The sequence below is a fragment of the Zonotrichia leucophrys genome, chromosome 1A (assembly GCF_028769735.1).
Source record: "Zonotrichia leucophrys gambelii isolate GWCS_2022_RI chromosome 1A, RI_Zleu_2.0, whole genome shotgun sequence".
Lineage (NCBI taxonomy): Eukaryota > Metazoa > Chordata > Aves > Passeriformes > Passerellidae > Zonotrichia > Zonotrichia leucophrys.
Window position 1 is genome coordinate 71,138,140 of NC_088170.1, and position 21,807 is coordinate 71,159,946.

At 45.9% G+C, this 21,807-nt stretch overlaps 1 protein-coding gene across 1 annotated transcript in view; it reads left to right on the forward strand.

Moving 5' to 3' along the window:
- The window catches only part of LOC135442828 (collagen alpha-1(VII) chain-like), a 161,086-nt gene that overhangs the window by 47,773 nt on the left and 91,506 nt on the right, over nucleotides 1-21,807 (forward strand). Inside the window, exons 23-38 of the mRNA XM_064703098.1 lie at nucleotides 2,474-2,597; nucleotides 3,792-3,935; nucleotides 8,644-8,834; nucleotides 9,268-9,336; nucleotides 11,082-11,162; nucleotides 11,258-11,284; nucleotides 11,485-11,529; nucleotides 12,254-12,322; nucleotides 12,419-12,496; nucleotides 14,148-14,174; nucleotides 14,332-14,385; nucleotides 16,226-16,297; nucleotides 16,537-16,596; nucleotides 17,136-17,171; nucleotides 17,668-17,703; nucleotides 18,525-18,557. Of these exons, the coding sequence (XP_064559168.1) occupies nucleotides 2,474-2,597; nucleotides 3,792-3,935; nucleotides 8,644-8,834; nucleotides 9,268-9,336; nucleotides 11,082-11,162; nucleotides 11,258-11,284; nucleotides 11,485-11,529; nucleotides 12,254-12,322; nucleotides 12,419-12,496; nucleotides 14,148-14,174; nucleotides 14,332-14,385; nucleotides 16,226-16,297; nucleotides 16,537-16,596; nucleotides 17,136-17,171; nucleotides 17,668-17,703; nucleotides 18,525-18,557 (1,146 nt within the window). The remainder of the gene's footprint in view (nucleotides 1-2,473; nucleotides 2,598-3,791; nucleotides 3,936-8,643; nucleotides 8,835-9,267; nucleotides 9,337-11,081; nucleotides 11,163-11,257; nucleotides 11,285-11,484; nucleotides 11,530-12,253; nucleotides 12,323-12,418; nucleotides 12,497-14,147; nucleotides 14,175-14,331; nucleotides 14,386-16,225; nucleotides 16,298-16,536; nucleotides 16,597-17,135; nucleotides 17,172-17,667; nucleotides 17,704-18,524; nucleotides 18,558-21,807) is intronic.

A 21,807-nucleotide genomic window follows, 5' to 3' on the forward strand; every position in this document is an offset into this window, starting at 1 on the left:
TGGGGATGGTTGAGAATCCAGTGGGGATAGTTGGGAATCCAGAAGGTGGAATTGTTGGAAATCCAGAGGGGGAATCGTTGGAAATCCAGAGGGGAATAATTGGAAATCCAGAGGGGGAAATTGTTGGAAATCCAGAGGGGGAATTGTTGGAAATCCAGAGTGGGGAACATTGGGAATCCAGAGTTTGGAATGATGGGAAATCCAGAGAGAAAATGGTGGGGAATCCAGAGTAGGGAATGGCAGGAAATGGTTGTGAATCCAGGGTGGGGAATGGTTGGAAAACAAGGGTGGGGATGGTTGAGAATTCCAGCGGGGATAGTTGGGAATCCAGAAGGTGGAATTGTTGGAAATCCAGAGGGGGAAATTGTTGGAAATCCAGAGAGGGAATTGTTGGAAATCCAGAGCAGAGATGGTTGGGAAACCAGAGTGGGAATGGTTGGAAATCCAGAGGGAGAAGGGTCGGGAATCCAGAGTGGAGATGGTGGGAAATCCAGAGGGAAAATGGTGGGAAATCCAGAGGGAAAATGGTGGGAAATCCAGAGTGGAGAGGGTGGGAAATCCAGAGGGAAAATGGTGGGAAATCCAGAGTGGAGAGGGTGGGAAATGCAGTGAGGACAGATGGGAATCCAGGGTGGGGATAGTAGGAAATCCAGAGTGGAGATGGTTGGAAATCCAGAGTGGGAATGGTGGGGAATCCAGAGTGGGGACAGATGGGAATCCTGAGTGAGAATGGTTGGGAATCCAGAGTGGGGAACGTTGGGAATCCAGAGTTTGGAATGATTGGAAATCCAGAGGGAAAATGGTGGGGAATCCAGTGGGGATAGTTGGGAATCCAGAAGGTGGAATCGTTGGAAATCCAGAGGGGTAAATTGTTGGAAATCCAGAGCAGAGATGGTTGGGAAACCAGAGTGGGAATGGTTGGAAATCCAGAGGGAGAAGGGTTGGGAATCCAGAGGGAAAATGGTGGGAAATCCAGAGTGGAGATGGTGGGAAATCCAGAGGGAAAATGGTGGGAAATCCAGAGTGGAGAGGGTGGGAAATCCAGTGAGGACAGATGGGAATCCAGGGTGGGGATAGTAGGAAATCCAGAGTGGAGATGGTTGGAAATCCAGAGGGAAAATGGTTGGGAATCCAGAGTGGGGACAGATGGGAATCCTGAGTGAGAATGGTTGGGAATCCAGAGTGGGGAACATTGGGAATCCAGAGTTTGGAATGATGGGAAATCCAGAGAGAAAATGGTGGGGAATCCAGAGTAGGGAATGGCGGGAAATGGTTGTGAATCCAGGGTGGGGAATGGTTGGAAAACAAGGGTGGGGATGGTTGAGAATTCCAGCGGGGATAGTTGGGAATCCAGAAGGTGGAATTGTTGGAAATCCAGAGGGGGAAATTGTTGGAAATCCAGAGAGGGAATTGTTGGAAATCCAGTGCAGAGATGGTTGGGAAACCAGAGTGGGAATGGTTGGAAATCCAGAGGGAGAAGGGTTGGGAATCCAGAGTGGAGATGGTGGGAAATCCAGAGGGAAAATGGTGGGGAATCCAGAGTGGAGAGGGTGGGAAATCCAGTGAGGACAGATGGGAATCCAGGGTGAGGATAGCAGGAAATCCAGAGTGGAGATGGTTGGAAACCCACAGTGGGAATGGTGGGAAATCCAAAGTGAGGACAGGTGGGAATCCCAGTGGGAATGGTTGGAAATCCAGGTGTGGATCCAAGTGGGAATTGCAGGATGTCCCAGCAGCTCCCTCCTCCAACAGACAGAACCAAAGCCCCAGGTCGGATGGGAATCACCTCCAGGACAATTGAAGCCTGAAGGATTTAATGACAGCAAAGCCAATGGGGAGACTCAGTCCCTCATTTATTTGGGGTCATTAATTTAAATTAGCAAGGGAGAGTTACAGAGCTTGGTTTAAGTTCAGCAGGAAATGGGAAATTCTTGGACTCTGCTTGGAGGTTTTAGGTGAATGATGAAGTCGCCCTGGGTCAACAAATAACTCTGGGAACATTAAAAAAAAATTGTTTAGGTGAAGATCTGACTCCCTTTTCCCAAAGAATTCAATTCTTCCCATTCCTGGCGCGCCACGCTCTGACTCGAGGCCGCCTGAACCAATTCCTGTGGGTTTGGGGTTTTTAATCCCTGTTTTTGGCAGGTTGCTGTGGGTTTGGGGTTTTGAATCCCTGTTTTTGGCAGGTTGCTGTGGGTTTGGGGTTTTTAATCCCTGTTTTTGGCAGGTTGCTGTGGGTTTGGGGTTTTTAATCCCGGTTTTTGGCAGGTTGCTGTGGGTTTGGGGTTTTTAATCCCTGTTTTTGGCAGGTTGCTGTGGGTTTGGGGTTTTTAATCCCGGTTTTTGGCAGGTTGCTGTGGGTTTGGGGTTTTTAATCCCTGTTTTTGGCAGGTTGCTGTGGGTTTGGGGTTTTTAATCCCTGTTTTTGGCAGGTTGCTGTGGGTTTGGGGTTTTTAATCCCTGTTTTTGGCAGGTTGCTGTGGCTCAGTACAGCGAGGAGCCCAGGGCAGCTTTTCACTTCAGCCAACACCGCGACCGCAACGGAGCCCTCGGAGCCATCAGGGGGCTGAGCTACGCCGGAGGCAACACCAAAACAGGTCTGGGAAAGGGACCTGGACACCTGGGATGGTCCTTCCGGCCCAGGACAGAACCTGGAAGCCAAGGAAAACATTCCTCCAAGTGTTTTGGAGCCATTTCCTTGGTGGGAACGTTGTGCTCAAAGTTGGTTTAAATTTAGGAACGGATTAAATTTGATTTTTGGGAGTGGTTTTTCCAACCACTCAGTGCTTTATCCATATCCTGTTTTTTTCCCCTGGGTTTTCCTCATTATTTTATGATTTTGCCTGCACCTGAGGGAGGTGTTTACACCATAAACGTGAGGATGGCTGAGGTGAAGCATTCCTGCATCCCAGAAATCCAGATATTTTGGCTCATTTAAAAAAACTCAAAGAGAAGACACTTCCCCTCTGCTCATTCCCACCTGAACACTGGGAATACCTGGTTCCCTGGAGGAACACAACCAGGAATGGTAAATTAAAGATGGGTAATTTTTATTTAAACTTTTAGCCCAGTTGGTTGGAAGCTGGTGCCAGTAACTCCAAGATTTGGTCCCCCTATGGACCATTCAGGAATTGGACTCGATGATCCTTGTGGATCCTTTCCAGCTTGGAATATTCTGTGGTTTTGTGATTTTTCAATTAATTTTTTCACATTTGAGGCACCCAAATCCCTCATCTTGCCTCAGTGGTATTGGACAAGAGCACAAAAAACCAGGAAAAGTCAAAATTCAGGAATTTTCATGGGATTGCTTAGGGAGAGAAGGCATGGAATTGGTCAGGCTGGAAATTCCTGGCTAACTTTGGCTTTTTAAATTCTTTTTATGGAGTTTGTGTCAATAAGGACATTTTCCTCCATTTAGGAATCTTTCCACAGTGTTTTGGAGCTTCTTGACCATTTCGATCTGTGGGAGATTTCTTTGTGGAACTTTCTTGGTCATTCCAAAGACATTTGGAAATGGGAATTCTGTGGATTTTATTCCAGAAGCGTAAGAAAAGTGAATTCAAATTTCTGAATATTTTGGCTCCCCTTTTCCAAATTTATCTGCTGATTCCACCAGAACCATTCCAGCCAAGCTGATTTCCTGCTGTTATCCTCCAAAAGACGTTGTCCCACTTTCCAGGGCTTTCCACTTTTGAGGAATTCCCTTCACCCTCCACCCATGGAAGGAGATCCAGCATCCAAACCTGTGGAATTAACCCAGAATCCCACCCTGTCTCTCCCTGTCTGCTCAGGCCATGCCATTTCCTACGTGCTGAAGGAATTATTCCAGCCCTCCAGAGGGATGAGGCCGGGTTTTCCTCACATCCTGGTGCTCGTGACCGATGGACAATCCCAGGACGACGTGGTGTCCCCAGCCAGAGCAGCCCATGCCTTGGGTAGGAGCTCCCAGTTGGGTTTCCCTCTGTTCTCCATGAATTTCCAGGGGTTTGAGGTTGTCCCATTGGGTTTCCCTTGGTTCTCCATGAATTTCCAGAGGGTTGATGTTACCTCATTGTGTTTCCCTGATTCTCCATGAATTTCCAGGGGGTTGAGGTTGTCCCATTGTGTTTCCCTTGGTTCTCCATGAATTTCCAGGGGGTTGAGGTTACCCAGTTGGGTTTCCCATGTTTTCATGAATTTCGTTAAAGTTCTCCGTGAATTTCCAGAAAGTTGAGGGTTACCCTGTTGTGTTTCCCTTGGTTCTCCATGAATTTCCAGGGGATTGAGGTTACTCTGTTGTGTTTCTCTTGGTTCTCCATGAACTTCCAGGAGACTGATGTTGCCCTATTTTGTTTCCATGGTTTCCATGATTTTCCAGGGATTTGAGGTTACCCTTTTGCATTTGGCTCAGTTCTCCATGAATTTCCAGGGGGTTGAGGTTGCACAGTTGGGTTTCCCTCAGTTCTCCATGAATTTCCAGGGGGTTGAGGTTGTCCCATTGTGTTTCCCTTGGTACTCCATGAATTTCCAGAGGGTTGAGTTTGCCCAGTTGGGTTTCCCTCAGTTCTCCATGAATTTCCAGAGGGTTGATGTTGCCCCATTTTTTTCCATAGTTCTCCATGAATTTCCAGAGGATTGAGGTTGCCCCATTGTGTTTCCCTCAGTTCTCCATGAATTTCCAGGGGTTTGAGGTCACCCTGTTGTGTTTCCCTTGGTACTCCATGAATTTTCAGGTGTTTGAGGTTACCCAGTTGGGTTTCCCTTCGTCCTCCATGAATTTCCAGAGGCTTGATGTTGCCTTGTTGGGTTTCCCTCAGTTCTCCATGAATTTCCAGAGGGTTGATGTTGCCCCATTTTTTTTTCCATAGTTCTCCATGAATTTCTAGAGGATTGAGGTTGCCCCATTTTTTCTCTTGGCTCTCCATGAATTTCCAGAGAACTGAGGTTGCCCCATTTTTTCCCTCAGTTCTCCATGAATTTCCAGAGGGTTGATGTTGCCCTATTCAATTTCCATGGTTCTCCATGAATTTCCAGGGGTTTGAGGTTGCCTCCTTGGGTTTCCCTCAGTTCTCCATGAATTTCCAGGAGACTGCTGTTGCCCTATTCTATTTCCATGGTTCTCCATGAATTTCCAGAGGGTTGAGGTTGCCCAGTTGAGTTTCCCTTGGTTGTCCATGAATTTCCAGAGGGTTGATGCTACCCCATTTTCTTTCCTTTGGTTCTCTATGAATTTCCAGAGGGTTGCTGTTACCTCATTGTGTTTCCCTGATTCTCCATGAATTTCCAGGGGGTTGAGGTTACCCTGTTGTGTTTCTCTTGGTTCTCCGTGAACTTCCAGGAGACTGATGTTGCCCTATTTTCTTTCCCTCAGTTCTCCATGATTTTCCAGGGGTTTCAGGTTACCATGTTGTATTTCCCTCAGTTCTCCATGAATTTCCAGAGGGTTGATGTTACCCCACTTTGTTTCCATGGTTCTCCATGAATTTCCAGAGGGTTGATGTTGCCCCATTTTTTTCCATAGTTCTCCATGAATTTCTAGAGGATTGAGGTTGCCCCATTTTTTCTCTTGGCTCTCCATGAATTTCCAGAGAACTGAGGTTGCCCCATTGTGTTTCCCTTTGTTTTCCATAAATTTCCAGAGAGTTGAGGTTGCCCCATTGGGTTTCCCTCAGTTCTCCATGAATTTCCAGGGGATTGAGGTTACCCTGTTGTGTTTCTCTTGGTTCTCCATGAACTTCCAGGAGGCTGATGTTGCCCTATTTTGTTTCCATGGTTCCCCATGAATTTCCAGAGTGTTGATGTTGCCCTATTCTATTTCCATGGTTTTCCATGAATTTTCAGGGGCTTGAGGTTGCACAGTTGGGTTTCCCTCAGTTCTCCATGAATTTCCAGGAGACTGCTGTTGCCCTATTCTATTTCCATGGTTCTCCAAAATTTCCAGGGGGCTGAGGTTGCCCAGTTGAGTTTCCCTTTGTTGCCCATGAGTTTCCAGAGGGTTGATGCTACCCCATTTTCTTTCCTTTGGTTCTATAGGAATTTCCAGAGGGTTGCTGTTACCTCATTGTATTTCCCTGATTCTCCATGAATTTCCAGGGGATTGAGGTCACCCTGTTGTGTTTCTCTTGGTTCTCCATGAACTTCCAGGAGGCTGATGTTGCCCTATTTTGTTTCCATGGTTCTCCATGAATTTCCAGGAGATTGGTGTTGTCCTGTTTTGTTTCCATGGTTCTCCATGAATTTCCAGGGGTTTGAGGTCACCCTGTTGTGTTTGTGTTTCCCTTGGTTCTCCATGAATTTCCAGGGGTTTGATGTTACCCCATTTTGTTTCCATGGTTCTCCATGAATTTCCAGGGGATTGATGTTACCTCATTGTGTTTCCCTGATTCTCCATGAATTTCCAGGGGGTTGAGGTTGTCCCATTGTGTTTCCCTTGGTACTCCATGAATTTTCAGGTGTTTGAGGTTACCCAGTTGGGTTTCCCTTCGTCCTCCATGAATTTCCAGAGGCTTGATGTTACCCCACTTTGTTTCCATGGTTTTCCATGAATTTCCAGAGGGTTGATGTTACCCTGTTGTGTTTCCCTTGGTTCTCCATGAATTTCCAGAGGGTTGATGTTGCCCCATTTTTTTCCATAGTTCTCCATGAATTTCCAGGGGCTTGAGGTTGCACAGTTGGGTTTCCCTCAGTTCTCCGTGAATTTCCAGGAGTTTGAGACTGCCCCAAGTGTTAACCTTGGTTCTCCATGAATTTCCAGGGGGTTGATGTTACCCCATTTTGTTTCCATGGTTCTCCATGAATTTCCAGAGGGTTGATGTTACCTCATTGTGTTTCCCTGATTCTCCATGAATTTCCAGGGGGTTGAGGTTGCCCCATTGTGTTTCCCTCAGTTCTCCATGAATTTCCAGGGGTTTGAGGTCACCCTGTTGTGTTTCCCTTGGTTCTCCATGGATTTCCAGGGGTTTGATGTTACCCCATTTTGTTTCCATGGTTCTCCATGAATTTCCAGGGGTTTGATGTTACCTCATTGTGTTTCCCTGATTCTCCATGAATTTCCAGGGGGTTGAGGTTGTCCCATTGTGTTTCCCTTGGTACTCCATGAATTTCCAGGTGTTTGAGGTTACCCAGTTGGGTTTCCCGTGTTTTCGTGAATTTCCAGAAAGTTGAGGGTTACCCTGTTGTGTTTCCCTTGGTTCTCCATGAATTTCCAGGGGTTTGATGTTACCCCATTTTGTTTCCATGGTTCTCCATGAATTTCCAGGAGATTGGTGTTGTCCTGTTTTGTTTCCATGGTTCTCCATGAATTTCCAGGGGTTTGAGGTCACCCTGTTGTGTTTGTGTTTGTCTCTGTTCTCCATAAATTTCCAGGAGTTTGAGACTGCCCCAAGTGTTTCCCTTGGTTCTCCATGAATTTCCAGGTGTTTGAGGTTACCCAGTTGGGTTTCCCTCAGTTCTCCATGAATTTCCAGAGGGTTGATGTTACCCCACTTTGTTTCCATGGTTCTCCATGAATTTCCAGAGGGTTGAGTTTGCCCAGTTGGGTTTCCCTCAGTTCTCCATGAATTTCCAGAGGGTTGATGTTGCCCCATTTTTTCTCTTGGCTCTCCATGAATTTCCAGAGGATTGAGGTTGCCCCATTGTGTTTCCCTCAGTTTTCCATGAATTTCCAGAGAACTCAGGTTGCCCCATTGTGTTCCCCTTGGTTTTCCATAAATTTCCAGAGAGTTGAGGTTGCCCCATTGGGTTTCCCTCAGTTCTCCATGAATTTCCAGGGGTTTGAGGTTACCCTGTTGTGTTTCTCTTGGTTCTCCATGAACTTCCAGGAGACTGATGTTGCCCTATTTTGTTTCCATGGTTCTCCATGAACTTCCAGGAGGCTGATGTTGCCCTATTTTGTTTCCATGGTTCCCCATGAATTTCCAGGGGGTTGAGGTTGCACAGTTGGGTTTCCCTCAGTTCTCCATGAATTTCCAGGAGATTGCTGTTGCCCCATTTTGTTTCCATGGTTCCCCATGAATTTCCAGGGGTTTGAGGTTGCCTCCTTGGGTTTCCCTCAGTTCTCCATGAATTTCCAGAGGGTTGAGGTTGCCCTGTTGTGTTTCCCTTGGTTCTCCATGAATTTCCAGGGGATTGAGGTTGCCCCATTGTGTTTCCCTTGGTTCCCCATGAATTTCCAGAGGGTTGATGCTACCCCATTGTGTTTCCCTGATTCTCCATGAATTTCCAGGGGTTTGAGGCCGCCCTATTGTGTTTCCCTTGGTTCTCCATGGATTTCCAGGGGTTTGAGGCCGCCCTATTGTGTTTCCCTTGGTTCTCCATGAATTTCCAGAGGGTTGATGTTGCCCCATTGTGTTTCCCTCAGTTCTCCATGAATTTCCAGGGGTTTGAGGCCGCCCTATTGTGTTTCCCTTGGTTCTCCATGGATTTCCAGGGGGTTGAGGGAGGTGCACTTTGTGAGAAGTCACTTTGAGGGCACTCTTGGCTCCTTCCCTCCTTCCTCCTTTCTCTTTTCTCTCCCCACCTTGTCTTGGTTTGCTGCAACTCACACCCAGCTCCAGGTGACTTCTCTGTGGGCTCCACCTGATCCCTCCTGAGGTTTTTTACCAGGAAGGGGTTTGGAAACCCTGATCCCAAGGATTGGTAGTGGTGGGATCCATGTCATTCCAGGGCTCCGTGTCCTTGCTGTGGGGGTGTCGGGAGCTGACCCCATGGAGCTCCACAGGATCTTGCTGCAGCAGAACCCCCAGAACGTTTTCTACGTCAGCACCTTCGATGACTTCCCCCAAATCCTCCAAGAACTCATAGAAGCCATTTGTTCTGATCCTCAGCTTCCAGGGACCCAAATCCCACTGGGAAAGGTGAGTTCCTACTCCAGGGAGTAAATCCAGCTTGGAGTGGGTCAGGCACAAGGAAAATCTTCTTCCCTGAGGGAAGTTTCAGAGCGGATTCAGGACACTGTGTCCCATCCTGACCTCACTGTTCAGCCCTGAAGAAACCTTTGAAATCCAAGGAGTGGAACTGGGGAAGCCAGGATAGAGCTGGGAATGTTTTGGTGGATAAAGCCACTGCAGAATACTTGGAAATGTTAAAAATTCACATTATGAATTCATAGGAATAGACTTTAAATATCTGAGAATTCTCCAGGACGGTCACAACTTCGCTTTTCCCTTTTGTTTTTGCCTAAACCAAGGAATGTTTCGGTCTGTGTTTCATGGTCACTCTGGTTTATTTGCCATCCTTTGCTGGGCATTAATTCCCTGATAATTTTTTGTTTTCTCTTTTCCATTGAAGATCCCCAGGGGCTCAGCAGCTCACAAGGATTATGACCCCTACACTGCAAAGGGAGAGAAAGGGGAGCGGGTGAGTCACGGAATTTTCTCATTGGAAGGGACCCACTTGGATCATGGAGTCCAGCTCTTAGGGGGATGACCCCACAGCATGATCCACTTGGATAAATAATAATAATTATTAATAACATAAATGAAATTTAATTAATTAATATAAATTAATATCATGGAGTCATGGAATGGTTTGGGTTGGAAGGGACTTGAAAAATCATCCAGTTCCAACCTCAACACCTTCCACCATCCCAGGTTACTCCATCCAGCCCTGGCCTTGGACACTTCCAGGGGTGGGACAGCCACAGCTGCTCTGGGAATTCCATTCCAGGGCCTCCCCACCCTCCCAGCCAGGAATTCCTCCCCAATATCCCATCCATCTCTGCCTCTGGTAGTAAATACAACCAAATTATGACCAAGGAAGGGTTTGAGCAAAGACTCACCCTCAGATCTTTCCTGTTGGTATTTTGCTCCTCCTGCTCCACACTGGCTTTGAAAATCCAGGAAAAGGGACCTGCTCTGGGATTTGGGAATGCTCTCAAGTGCCAGGAAGCTGTTGGGGTTTGCAGGTCTGAGGCCATGTCCCCCACGCTGCTCTTTTCCATGATTTTAGGGTCTCCTTGGAAAATACAATCAAATTATGACCAAGGAAGGGTTTGAGCAAAGACTCACCCTCAGAACTTTCCTGTTGGTGTTTTGCTCTTCCTGTTCCAAGCTGGCTTTGAAAATCCAGGAAAAGGGACCTGCCCTGGGATTTGGGAATGCTCTCAAGTGCCAGGAAGCTGTTGGGGTTTGCAGGTCTGAGGCCATGCCCCCCACGCTGCTCTTTTCCATGATTTTAGGGTCTCCTTGGAAAATACAATCAAATTATGACCAAGGAAGAGTCGGAGCAAAGAATCACCCTCAGAACTTTCCTGTTGCTGTTTTGCTCTTCCTGTTCCACACTGGCTTTGAAAATCCAGGAAAAGGGACCTGCTCTGGGATTTGGGAATGCTCTCAAGTGCCAGGGTGCTGCCTGAAGCTGTTGGGGTTTGCAGGTCTGAGGCCATGCCCCCCACGCTGCTCTTTTCCATGATTTTAGAGTCTCCTTGGAAAATACAATCAAATTATGACCAAGGAAGGGTTTGAGCAAAGACTCACCCTCAGATCTTTCCTGTTGCTGTTTTGCTCTTCCTGTTCCAAGCTGGCTTTGAAAATCCAGGGAAAGGGACCTGCCCTGGGATTTGGGAATGCTCTCAAGTGCCAGGAAGCTGTTGGGGTTTGCAGGTCTGAGGCCATCCCCCCCCACGCTGCTCTTTTCCATGATTTTAGAGTCTCCTTGGAAAATACAATCAAATTATGACCAAGGAAGAGTCGGAGCAAAGAATCACCCTCAGAACTTTCCTGTTGGTGTTTTGCTCTTCCTCTCCAAGCTGGCTTTGAAAATCCAGGAAAAGGGACCTGCCCTGGGATTTGGGAATGCTCTCAAGTGCCAGGAAGCTGTTGGGGTTTGCAGGTCTGAGGCCATGTCCCCCACGCTGCTCTTTTCCATGATTTTAGAGTCTCCTTGGAAAATACAATCAAATTATGACCAAGGAAGGGTTTGAGCAAAGACTCACCCTCAGAACTTTCCTGTTGCTGTTTTGCTCTTCCTGTTCCAAGCTGGCTTTAAAAATCCAGGGAAAGGGACCTGCTCTGGGATTTGGGAATGCTCTCAAGTGCCAGGAAGCTGTTGGGGTTTGCAGGTCTGAGGCCACCCCCCCACGCTGCTCTTTTCCATGATTTTAGGGTCTCCCTGGGAAGGACGGCATTCCTGGGCTGCCGGGCAGGCCGGGCCGGCCGGGCCCTCCAGGCCCCCCTGGAATCATGGTATGGATTGGTTCCAACAAACTTTTCCATAACAAACTTTTCCAAAGGGCCATTCCAGGGAAAAGTGACCAGTATCCCCCTGTCCTGTTTTGCAGGGGCTCCCTGGCAGCCAAGGTGACGTTGTGAGTATTTGGGATCCTGGGTTGGTTTGGGTGGGAAGGGGCCTTAAAATTCATCCCATTCCAAAGGCAGGGACACTTCCCACTATCCCAGAGTGCTCCAAGGCCTCTCCAGCCTGGCCTTGGACACTGCCAGGGATCAGCACCCGTGGTCTTGGGGCTGGTTTTCTGTTTAACACTGCAGAATTTATTTTTAATTCCAGGGATCTCCAGGCTATCCAGGACCCGCGGGGCCGAAAGGAGACAGAGTGAGTTCCATTCCTGGTTTTCACTGGGAAAAATTCCTTTCTTTGTGTGTGACATGAAATGAAATGTGTGAAATGAAAATTCGTTTCATTTGTTGTGACCTCTCTTTTCCAAGCATTTTCACCGGGGTCTTTGGCAAATGTGAATTTTTAAGCTGTGTCTACCTAATCCTACACTGCCAGACTTCATCTTTGAGCAGTTTCCCTCAGGAATTTTATGTCTTCATGGAGAAAATTGCTCAATCCTAATCCCAGGTTCTGGGCACAATTAATTAGTTAGTTAATTGCAGAAGAAGGTGGGGTCATTGTGCCTTTCTGAGTTTCCATTATTAACGAACCATTATTAACCATTTCCATTATTAACAAACCATTATTAACAAACTAACAAACCCGAGTTTCCATTATTAACAATCCATTTAGGACACTAAAATATTTCAATATTTACTGGGGGCAGATCCCGGGAGGAGCTTCCTGCCCCTCTCCCAATCTCCATTCCTCCTCTTTCCTTGCATCCCCCTGAGCTGTCTGTGCAGATGGAGATCAGGAACGGATCCTGCTAAAAGCCAACTTCCATTTTTCCTTTGGGATTAATTTTTTTTTTCCATGCCAGCAAACAAAACTCAGGTCGTGGCCATGTGGTTTTGGGTACCAGGTGCTTTGGGTTGATGGCATTGCCCCTAAATCACGCAGTCTGCTCCTGGATGTCCCAAGGTGCCTTTATCCACAGGGAGAGCCCGGCTATGTCCTGGGAGGCGTGGAGGTGATTCCTGGCCGGAATGGGCAGCCTGGCCCTCCTGTGAGTATCAAACCCTGGGTGTGGGGGAGCCTTCAGCTTCCCAAGGGCTTGGGAGAGATCCCAAATCCCTCCCTCTCCCGTTTTTCCTTGTTGCAGGGACAGAAGGGGCAGCCGGGGGTTCCTGGGGTTCCAGGACCACCAGGTTCTCCAGGGCCACCAGGAATCTCCATCAAGGTGAGTCTGCAGCAAAATTCTGGGATGTGCCACTGATGGGTTGAGAATCTGAGCTAGGACAGAGGCTGGGCAGAGCTCCAGAATAAATCAGGGATTTATTCACAGGATCTCCTCCATGGGTGCCCCTTGGGCAGCACCAGAGCCCAGCCAGGGCTGCACCCAAGATGACCCAAAACGGCCTCAAAATGCACGAGCGCTCCCGGGGTCTCTCCCTGGGATCAGTTCTGCTCCATTTGCCCCTTGCAGTTCATTGTCCCATTCCAGCTCCAGCCCAGGCAGTCCCACCCTGCTTGTTTTTCTCTCTGCAGCCCACGGGGTTTGTGCTCCTGGGCTGAGATTTGGGGCATTTGTCCTTGGTGCCCAGCTGGAGCAGGAATTGTTTTGTCTCCCTGCTCTGTGAAGAGAATTCTATGTTGGGAGGGATGAACGTTTGGCAAGAAGGTCTCACAGATATGTGTGCTTAGCAGAAATATTTTTAAATGTGGAGTCTGATGAAGGAATAGAGATGGAAGCAAGTTTTGATCTAGAAGAAAAGAATTGTTGATAACCAAGGAGGCAAAGGGTGTGTTGGTCAGAAGGGGTTTTATGGCTTAGAGCAAAGGATAAACCCACCCCAAACAAGAAGATGTTTTTACCAAGCACAAAGAGAGCACAGGCAAACAAGGCAGCAAATGGTGCAAGCAGAAAAAAGAATTTTCCACTGCAAGAAAACTGAAAAACAACTTCTAGCTTAAACTGTAATGCACTAACTTTGAGTGACTGGAGAACAGTAACATGAATATGGTAATTACAGTAGTTATGACAGGCTGTAGATAACAGTTCAGGTATAGATGGTTCTGCTGCATGAAGATGCTCAGCAAAGAAAAGTCTGTAATGCACTGTAACCAAAACCAAAGGGGCTCCAGGGCTGCCTGCAGCTGGAGCTGACAGCTGTGGGCACAGCTCTGTCACCCACCACCCTGGGCTGCTGTGACACCTTGGGTACAATAAACTGCATTTTGGATACAATAAACTGCATTTTGGAGAGCCACTGGAGTCCCACATCTCTCATTTAAACTTTTACAGTGGCGCCCAACGTGGGGCACCATTAGTAAGAGCCTGAATGAGGGAGGTGGGTCTGCAGGCTTGTCTGCAGCTGGAGCTGACAGCTGTGGGCACAGCTCTGTCACCCATGGCCCTGGAATGCTGTGACACCTTGGGTACAATAAACTGCATTTTGGATACAATAAACTGCATTTTGGACACAATAAACTGCATTTTGGATACAATAAATTGTATTTTGGACACAATAAACTGCATTTTGGACACAATAAACTGCATTTTGGAAGCCCCTGGATCCAACATCCTCATTTAGGCTCTTACCATTCCCATCCCATATTATGAAGCCCAGACCCACACACTAAAGCAGCACAGAATGAGAAAAATATAAAAGCTAACCCTGAGTTATCAGCACAGGAAAAGGAGATCCAACACCCAATATTGAGGGGGAGGTGTCTGGAGACCTCTCCTAAAGCTCTGCCTTCTGCTGGGAGTGGGAATTTTGCTCTCCTGGATTGTCAGACTGCAGGATTATTTTTTTCTGGGATGAAATTTGGTGAGGAGCCCCTAAATGCCCATCCCATGGGAATTCTCCTTGTCCTTTCTGTTGCAGGGTGAACCAGGGGATTCAGGAATCAGGGTGAGTACCTGAGATCGGCTTTCGCTTGGGGATGAAAGTCACTTTTTTCCATCATTATTTCCAAGCTGCCCAGGAAGTCCTGGCTTCCAAACTTCCCAAAATTCCATGGAGATCCATGAAGGGATCATGGGGTGAGAGTTTCCTGTGCTTGATGCAGGGTCCCCGTGGCAGGAGTGGCCTCAAAGGGGACAGAGGAGACACAGGAGAGCCGGTGAGTGATCCCAGGAAATCAGGGAAAAACTGGGGCAGGTCCAGAGGAGGGAAAATGTGAATCAAGAACAAATGGCCCAAAAATGGGAGCAGATCCCAAACAAAGGAATGTGGGAATCCACAAAATTAGAGGGTTTTGGGAAAGCTGCAAAAGGCAGCTCAGAGACAGCAGAACTGTGATTGGAGCTCAGCAGCAGCCATGAGATTGGTCAGCAGGAAAATTATTTAAAAAGTAGAAAAATAAGGACAAATAGAACAATGGTCTCTGTATTGATGCTTGTCTAGAATAACTCCCTAAGATGCAGGAAAGTTTATCTGGTGAGATGTCCGGTTTTTGGCTGTTTGGATGGCCTGGAAAGGCCCGGGGTGGCCTTGGGGCAGCCCCGCGTATCAAAGGACGAGAAGAGGCTTCAGTTCTTCTTTCGGTTTTTATGTTTATTAATTGTTTATCTAAAAGATTTTCTCTCGGCCCGACAGAGCTCTGCTCAGCAGCCAGCCATGAGCACACTCCCTGCCCTCCGGGCGGTCACCTATCTTTATACCCAAGGTTGCGTGTACAATATTTATCATTTTTCCCCAATCCTTTTTATTTTTATTGTCCGGTGCACTTTCAGTAATGACCAATCCCAAAGTGCCACCATCACCACAGAAGATGGAGGAGAAGAAGAAGAAGAAGAAGGACAGGACACGCCCCAATTCCTCCATCTTACTTCTCTAAACCCCCCTGTACAGAAATCCTAAACCCTGTGTTTCACTCTCTAATTAACCAATCCCTTCACCATTCACCCCGGTGAAACCCTCCTGTCCTCATACAGGTGTCGTCTCCTGTGTAGGATCAAAGTGCAGCCACCAGACACTTCTGGAACATTCCAGGACTCCCGAGCCCCCCAAGGGTGGTCTCGGTGACACCTCAGTCCTGGGGTGCTGAGATCCCACAGTGAGATATCAGGGAGTTCTAAGTTAATAACGGAGCTCTGTGCATTGTGTTTGAGGCTCACAAGCAGAAATTGGATTTGAAAATACAATTTGTACTGGATTTGAAATAAGCCAGCATTGTTTAACCAAAGGTACCTGTGCTTCCAGTGGTTGGATGGAGCTGCTGTCAATGTGCTTTGGCTTTGTGGGATTGGTGACAGAACTGTTAAAGTGAGCTGTGACATTGAGTTCTGTGTCTGCTGCCTGGGCTGTGAGCTGAGGGCACCTTCCCATTGCCACAGCCATGGAATGAGGCTGGTGCTGGAAAATCAAACAGCTCAAGGCACGTTCCCAGCAGCCCTGTCCTGTTTGTGATTTGTGCAGAGAGCCTGGCCGGTGACAGGGATCGGGATGGTTCTTCCCAGAAATCACCCCACAAGGAGGTTTGGGGTGTGGGGGGTTTGAGTTCAAGGGGAGATACGAGAAGTCCATGGAGGATTGCTGGGAATCCAAGACACCAGGATTGGTTTGGGAATTCCCTGTGTTGGCTCCATCTGAAGGATAACACCCCTGTGCTGTTTTTCCATCCTTCCTGGGTCTGTTTTTGGTTGTTTTTGCCATATTGGAGAGCCATATCCCATAAACCAGCCCTCTCCATGGCTCTGGATTCACCATTCCAGACCAACGTGGGCTCCCAGCCTCTGTCTCCCATTGTTTCCCCTTCCTGAGTAAATCCAGGGATTCACAACTTATTTGTGAGGGAGAAGGAAATTTGGGAATGCACAGACAGCTCTGTAATTCCTCACTTTCGAGGAATTCCTCAGAATATTTATCCAGATCAGGATAAATATTTCTCTGTAGAACTAAAATAAACCTTGCTAGTTGAAGGGAAATAAAAAGATTTGATGAATTTCCTTGCTTTCCAGGGAAAACCTGGTTTGCCAGGCCCTGTGGGGCTCCACGGGGCTCCTGGACTGCCTGGACCACAGGGAGAAAAGGTTGGAAATTCCTGAATCCCTCAGCCCGGGGGGAAAATGACAGGAATAGCAGGGTAGACCTGTGGGAATGCATTTTGGGATGTCCCAAAATTCCTGGAATTTGCTCTGCTCAGAGCCAAACATTTCCAGAGGGAATTTCTCCCCTCCTGCTTTGCTAAGAAAGAACTCTGGAGCAGAAATCTGGGAAGGACGGGTGCTCTGGGGTCAGAATTCCTGAGGATCCTGTGCTTTCCTTGCAGGGAATGGCAGGGATTGGCATTCCTGGCGCTGCTGGCACGAAGGGGGAAGAAGGAGAGCAGGTGGGTTGGGAGCCCTGCAGTGAGGTTTGCATTAAAATCCTCTCAGAGTGTTCAGTGTCCACAAAGTCTCCTCCAGTTTTTAGGTTTTCCTTGGAATCCCGTGGTTCCATGTGGAAAACGTGAGAAAATTGAGGAATTTGGGGTTTAAAATCTGAGTTCCATGTGGAAAGGGTGAGAAAACTGAGGAATTTGGGGTTTAAAATCTGAGTTCCATGTGGAAAGGGTGAGAAAATGGAGGAATTTGGGGTTTAAAATCTGAGTTCCATGTGGAAAGGGTGAGAAAATGGAGGAATTTGGGGTTTAAAATCAGAGTTCCATGTGGAAAGGGTGAGAAAACTGAGGAATTTGGGGTTTAAAATCTGAGTTCCATGTGGAAAGGGTGAGAAAATGGAGGAATTTGGGCTTTAAAATCTGAGTTCCATGCGGAAAGGGTGAGAAAACTGAGGAATTTGGGGTTTAAAATCTGAGTTCCATGTGGAAAGGGTGAGAAAATTGAAGATTTTGGGGTTTAAAATCTGAATTTCCTCTGTTGTTTTCAGGGAATGATGGGACCTCCAGGAGCACCAGGACCGAAGGTGGGTGCTGAAATCCTGAACCTGGAATTCAGGTTCCAAGGAAATTTTCTGCCCCCAACCAGCACCATAATTAATCATCATCATAATTCCTGTGGGAATCATTGGATCATGGAATGATTCAGGTTGGAGGTGACCTTCCAAAGCCTGGTCCAAACCCTCTGGACTGAGCAGGGACATCTTCAAACCAGCCTGACCTGGAGCCTTCCAGGCTCAAAAGCAAAAAGAAAGGAATAATTTTCCACTCCCTGCCCTCTGGAATTCCTTGCTGCCAAGGAGAGGCCTGGAATGGCAGCAAGGTGGGATATTTTCAATAATGAACGGCACTTTTGTGGCCAGGGAGACTCCAGAGTCCCAGGCTGGAAGAGCTGTCCTGTAATTAATGGAAAATTGAGTGGAAGAGCTCCATCCTTCCTTCCTTCCCTCTGGAAGGCAGCAGGAGCCAAAAATGCTGGATCTGTTTTCATTCTGATGGAAATTCCCTTCTGATTTCTTCCAGGGAATTCCAGGACCTCCAGGGCAGAAGGGAGACCAAGTGAGTGGAACAGTGAGAGAACATTTGACCAGCTCAGGTGCAATTATCCTGATTTTTCATCCTGTTTTGTTCCCTGTGGGATCCAGCAGGGATCTCCTCGAGCTCAGTTCTCCCCTCTCCTTGGCCCTTGTGCTTCTGGGATGACTTTTGGGCACTTTCCAGGAATAAATGGTGGGAAAGGGATGAGCAAAAATTTTTCCCTGCCTCCCATTTTTCATTCCATTGGCCGCCATTCCTTCCTCTTGCCTTGCAGGGAAATCCAGGATTTCCAGGTGCTCCAGCCTTGGAGGTAACTTGGAGTGGTTGAGAGCCCTTCTTGTCCTTCAGCTGTGCAGCTTCAACCCCAGAATTCCAGCATTCCAAGAGCTGTGTCCCACAGAACCGTGGGAAGAACACCCAGACCTTTTCCCTGACCCTCCTGCCAAATTTGTCCTCTTCTCCCTTTGCTCCACTTCCCATATTCCCAATATTCCCAATATTCCCAATATTCCCAATATTCCCATTGTCCCCTCAATGGAGCTCCACAGCTCTCCAGGAAAGATGAGGATGAAAATTCCCAAATTCCAGCTTCAAGGAGAAACCTCCATGGTGGCCACCTCTGTGTCCCACAAAATGTCTTATCCCATAATAATTCTTATCCCATAATAATTCTTATCCCATAACAATTTTTATCCCGTAACATTCCTTGCGTGCTTTGGAAAAGGTGCCATGAAAAGGCAATTTTTAAAATTTTAAATTAATTTTTTAAAAATTTTTTAAATTAAGTAAATTAGATTTTTTAAACAGAGTTTAACATTTCTGTGATTTCTTCTTCTCCTCAGATTTCAGGGCCTCCAGGCACGAAAGGTGTCAAGGTAAGACTGACATTTAATTAATTAATTAATTAATTAATTAGCATTGCTTGAGAAGGCAAGATCTATTCCTGGAAAAGCAGAGGTTGTTCCAAGTTTTCTGAATTCCATCTCCCCTGTGATTGACAGGAGAGGAGAGCTTGGAAAGGTCTTGTCCTGGGGATATTTCTCTTGCTTTTATTCACATTTTATTATTTATTTATTCCCATTCTTAGTCCAGGGGAAAATTTGGGATTTCAGAAGGGAGAGATCACTCATGTGCAGATCCAGCCCAATCCCAGAAGATTCTTCCAGCTGTTCCCTGGCTGAATTATCCATATTTTCCAGCTTTAGACAATTCCAGTTACTTTCTCAGTGGCTTTGAGGTGGAACATGGCCTGGAATATTTTAAATAGAATTTTTTAACTTTTTTTTTTTTTTTTAGTCTTGCACTGTCACCGCCATCCTGCCAAGAACCTTCTCTCTGTGAGAGGGATTTAGTGCAGGATTGATTCCCTGTGGTTTTTCCATGGAAATTCCCTACAGTGCTTCAGACCTCCCTCATTCCACAGGCACAATGAGTTTTGAATTTTTTGCTGGGATTTGATGTTGGAATCCCCTCCTTTTATTGGTCCTGTTGCCCAGAATGCTTAACCTCAGCTGGCAAAAATCCCTCTTTTCTTTTAGGCTGAGCTTAAGTGGTGTCCTGGGAATTTTGCTGTGGCCTTGTGATGGAATGTGCCTGGAATATCTGAATTTTTTTATTATTATTCGTGATATTTCACTGACAGCCTGCAGAGAAATGACAGATGTTCATTTTATTCACTTTAAACCAGTAAAAATGTGTTTATGGTGCTATGTAGTGTGGCAACAACTGTGATGAATTTTGGATGGCAGAAGGCAGGTTGGAAAAAATGGAAAAAATTCCACAAAAATCCAGCCTGGGTGGATGGATGGGTGGATTTAGCAAAGGAATTTTTTCCAGGGTTCAGAGAAATTAATGGTGTTCATTTTATTCACTTTAAACCTGTAAAAATGCATTTATGGTGCTATGCAGTGTGGCAACAACTGTGATGAATTTTGGATGGCAGAAGGCAGGTTGGAAAAAATGGAAAAAATTCCATAAAAATCCAAGATGGATGGATTTGGCAAAGGAATTTTTTCCAGGGTGCAGAGAAATTAATGGTGTTCATTTTATTAGTTTTAAACCAGTAAAAATGCATTTATGGTGCTATGTAGTGTGGCAACAACTGTGATGAATTTTGGATGGCAGAAGGCAGGTTGGAAAAAATGGAAAAAATTCCTTAAAAATCCAGCCTGGGTGGATGGATGGGTGGATTTAGCAAAGGAATTTTTTCCAGGGTGCAGAGAAATGACAGGTGTTCATTTAATTCACTTTAAACCTGTAAAAATGCATTTATGGTGCTATGTAGTGTGGCAACAACTGTGATGAATTTTGGATGGCAGAAGGCAGGTTGGAAAAAATGGAAAAAATTCCTTAAAAATCCAGGATGGATGGATGGATTTGGCAAAGGAATTTTTTCCAGAGTGCAGAGAAATTAATGGTGTTCATTTTATTCACTTTAAACCAGTAAAAATGCATTTATGGTGCTATGTAGTGTGGCAACAACTGTGATGAATTTTGGATGGCAGAAGGCAGGTTGGAAAAAATGGAAAAAATTCCTTAAAAATCCAGGATGTATGGATGGGTTTGGAAAAGGATTTTTTCCAGGGCGCAGAGAAATGAGTGGTGTTCATTTAATTCACTTTAAACCTGTAAAAATGCATTTATGGTGCTATGCAGTGTGGCAACAACTGTGATGAATTTTGGATGGCAGAAGGCAGGTTGGAAAAAATGGAAAAAATTGAAAAAATTCCTTAAAAATTCAGGATGGATGGATGGATTTGGCAAAGGAATTTTTTCCAGGGTGCAGAGAAATTAATGGTGTTCATTTTATTAATTTTAAACAAGAAAAATGCATTTATGGTGCTATGTAGCGTGGCAACAACTGTGATGAATTTTGGATGGCAGAAGGCAGGTTGGAAAAAATGGAAAAAATTCCTTAAAAATCCTTCATGGATGGATGGATGGATGGGTGGATTTGGCAAAGGAATTTTTTCCAGGGTGCAGAGAAATTAATGGTGTTCATTTTATTCACTTTAAACCTGTAAAAATGCATTTATGGTGCTATGTAGTGTGGCAACAACTGTGGTGAATTTTGGATGGCAGAAGGCAGGTTGGAAAAAATGGAAAAAATTCCTTAAAAATCCAGGATGGATGGATGGATTTGGCAAAGGAATTTTTTCCAGGGTGCAGAGAAATTACAGGTGTTCATTTAATTCACTTTAAACCAGAAAAATGCATTTATGGTGCTATGTAGTGTGGCAACAACTGTGATGAATTTTGGATGGCAGAAGGCAGGTTGGAAAAAATGGAAAAAATGGAAAAAATTCCTTAAAAATTCAGGATGGATGGATGGGTTTGGAAAAGGATTTTTTCCAGGGCGCAGAGAAATTAGTGGGGTTCATTTTATTCACTTTAAACCTGTAAAAATGCATTTATGGTGCTATGTAGTGTGGCAACAGCTGTGATGAATTTTGGATGGCAGAAGGCAGGTTGGAAAAAATGGAAAAAATTCCTTAAAAATCCAGGATGGATGGATGGGTTTGGAAAAGGATTTTTTCCAAGGCGCAGAGAAATTAATGGTGTTCATTTAATTCACTTTAAACCTGTAAAAATGCATTTATGGTGTTATGTAGCGTGGCAACAACTGTGATGAATTTTGGATGGCAAAAGGCAGGTTGGAAAAAAATGGAAAAAATTCCTTAAAAATCCAGGAGGGATGGATGGATGGGTGTTTTAGAAAGGAATTTTTTCCAGGGTGCAGAGAAATTAATGGTGTTCATTTAATTCACTTTAAACCAGTAAAAATGCATTTATGGTGCTATGTAGTGTGGCAACAGCTGTGATGAATTTTGGATGGCAGAAGGCAGGTTGGAAAAAATGGAAAAAATTCCTTAAAAATCCAGGATGGATGGATGGATTTGGCAAAGGAATTTTTTCCAGGGTGCAGAGAAATTAGTGGGGTTCATTTAATTCACTTTAAACCTGTAAAAATGCATTTATGGTGCTATGCAGTGTGGCAACAACTGTGATGAATTTTGGATGGCAGAAGGCAGGTTGGAAAAAATGGAAAAAATTCCTTAAAAATCTAGGATGGATGGATGGATGGGTGGATTTGGCAAAGGAATTTTTTCCAGGGTGCAGAGAAAT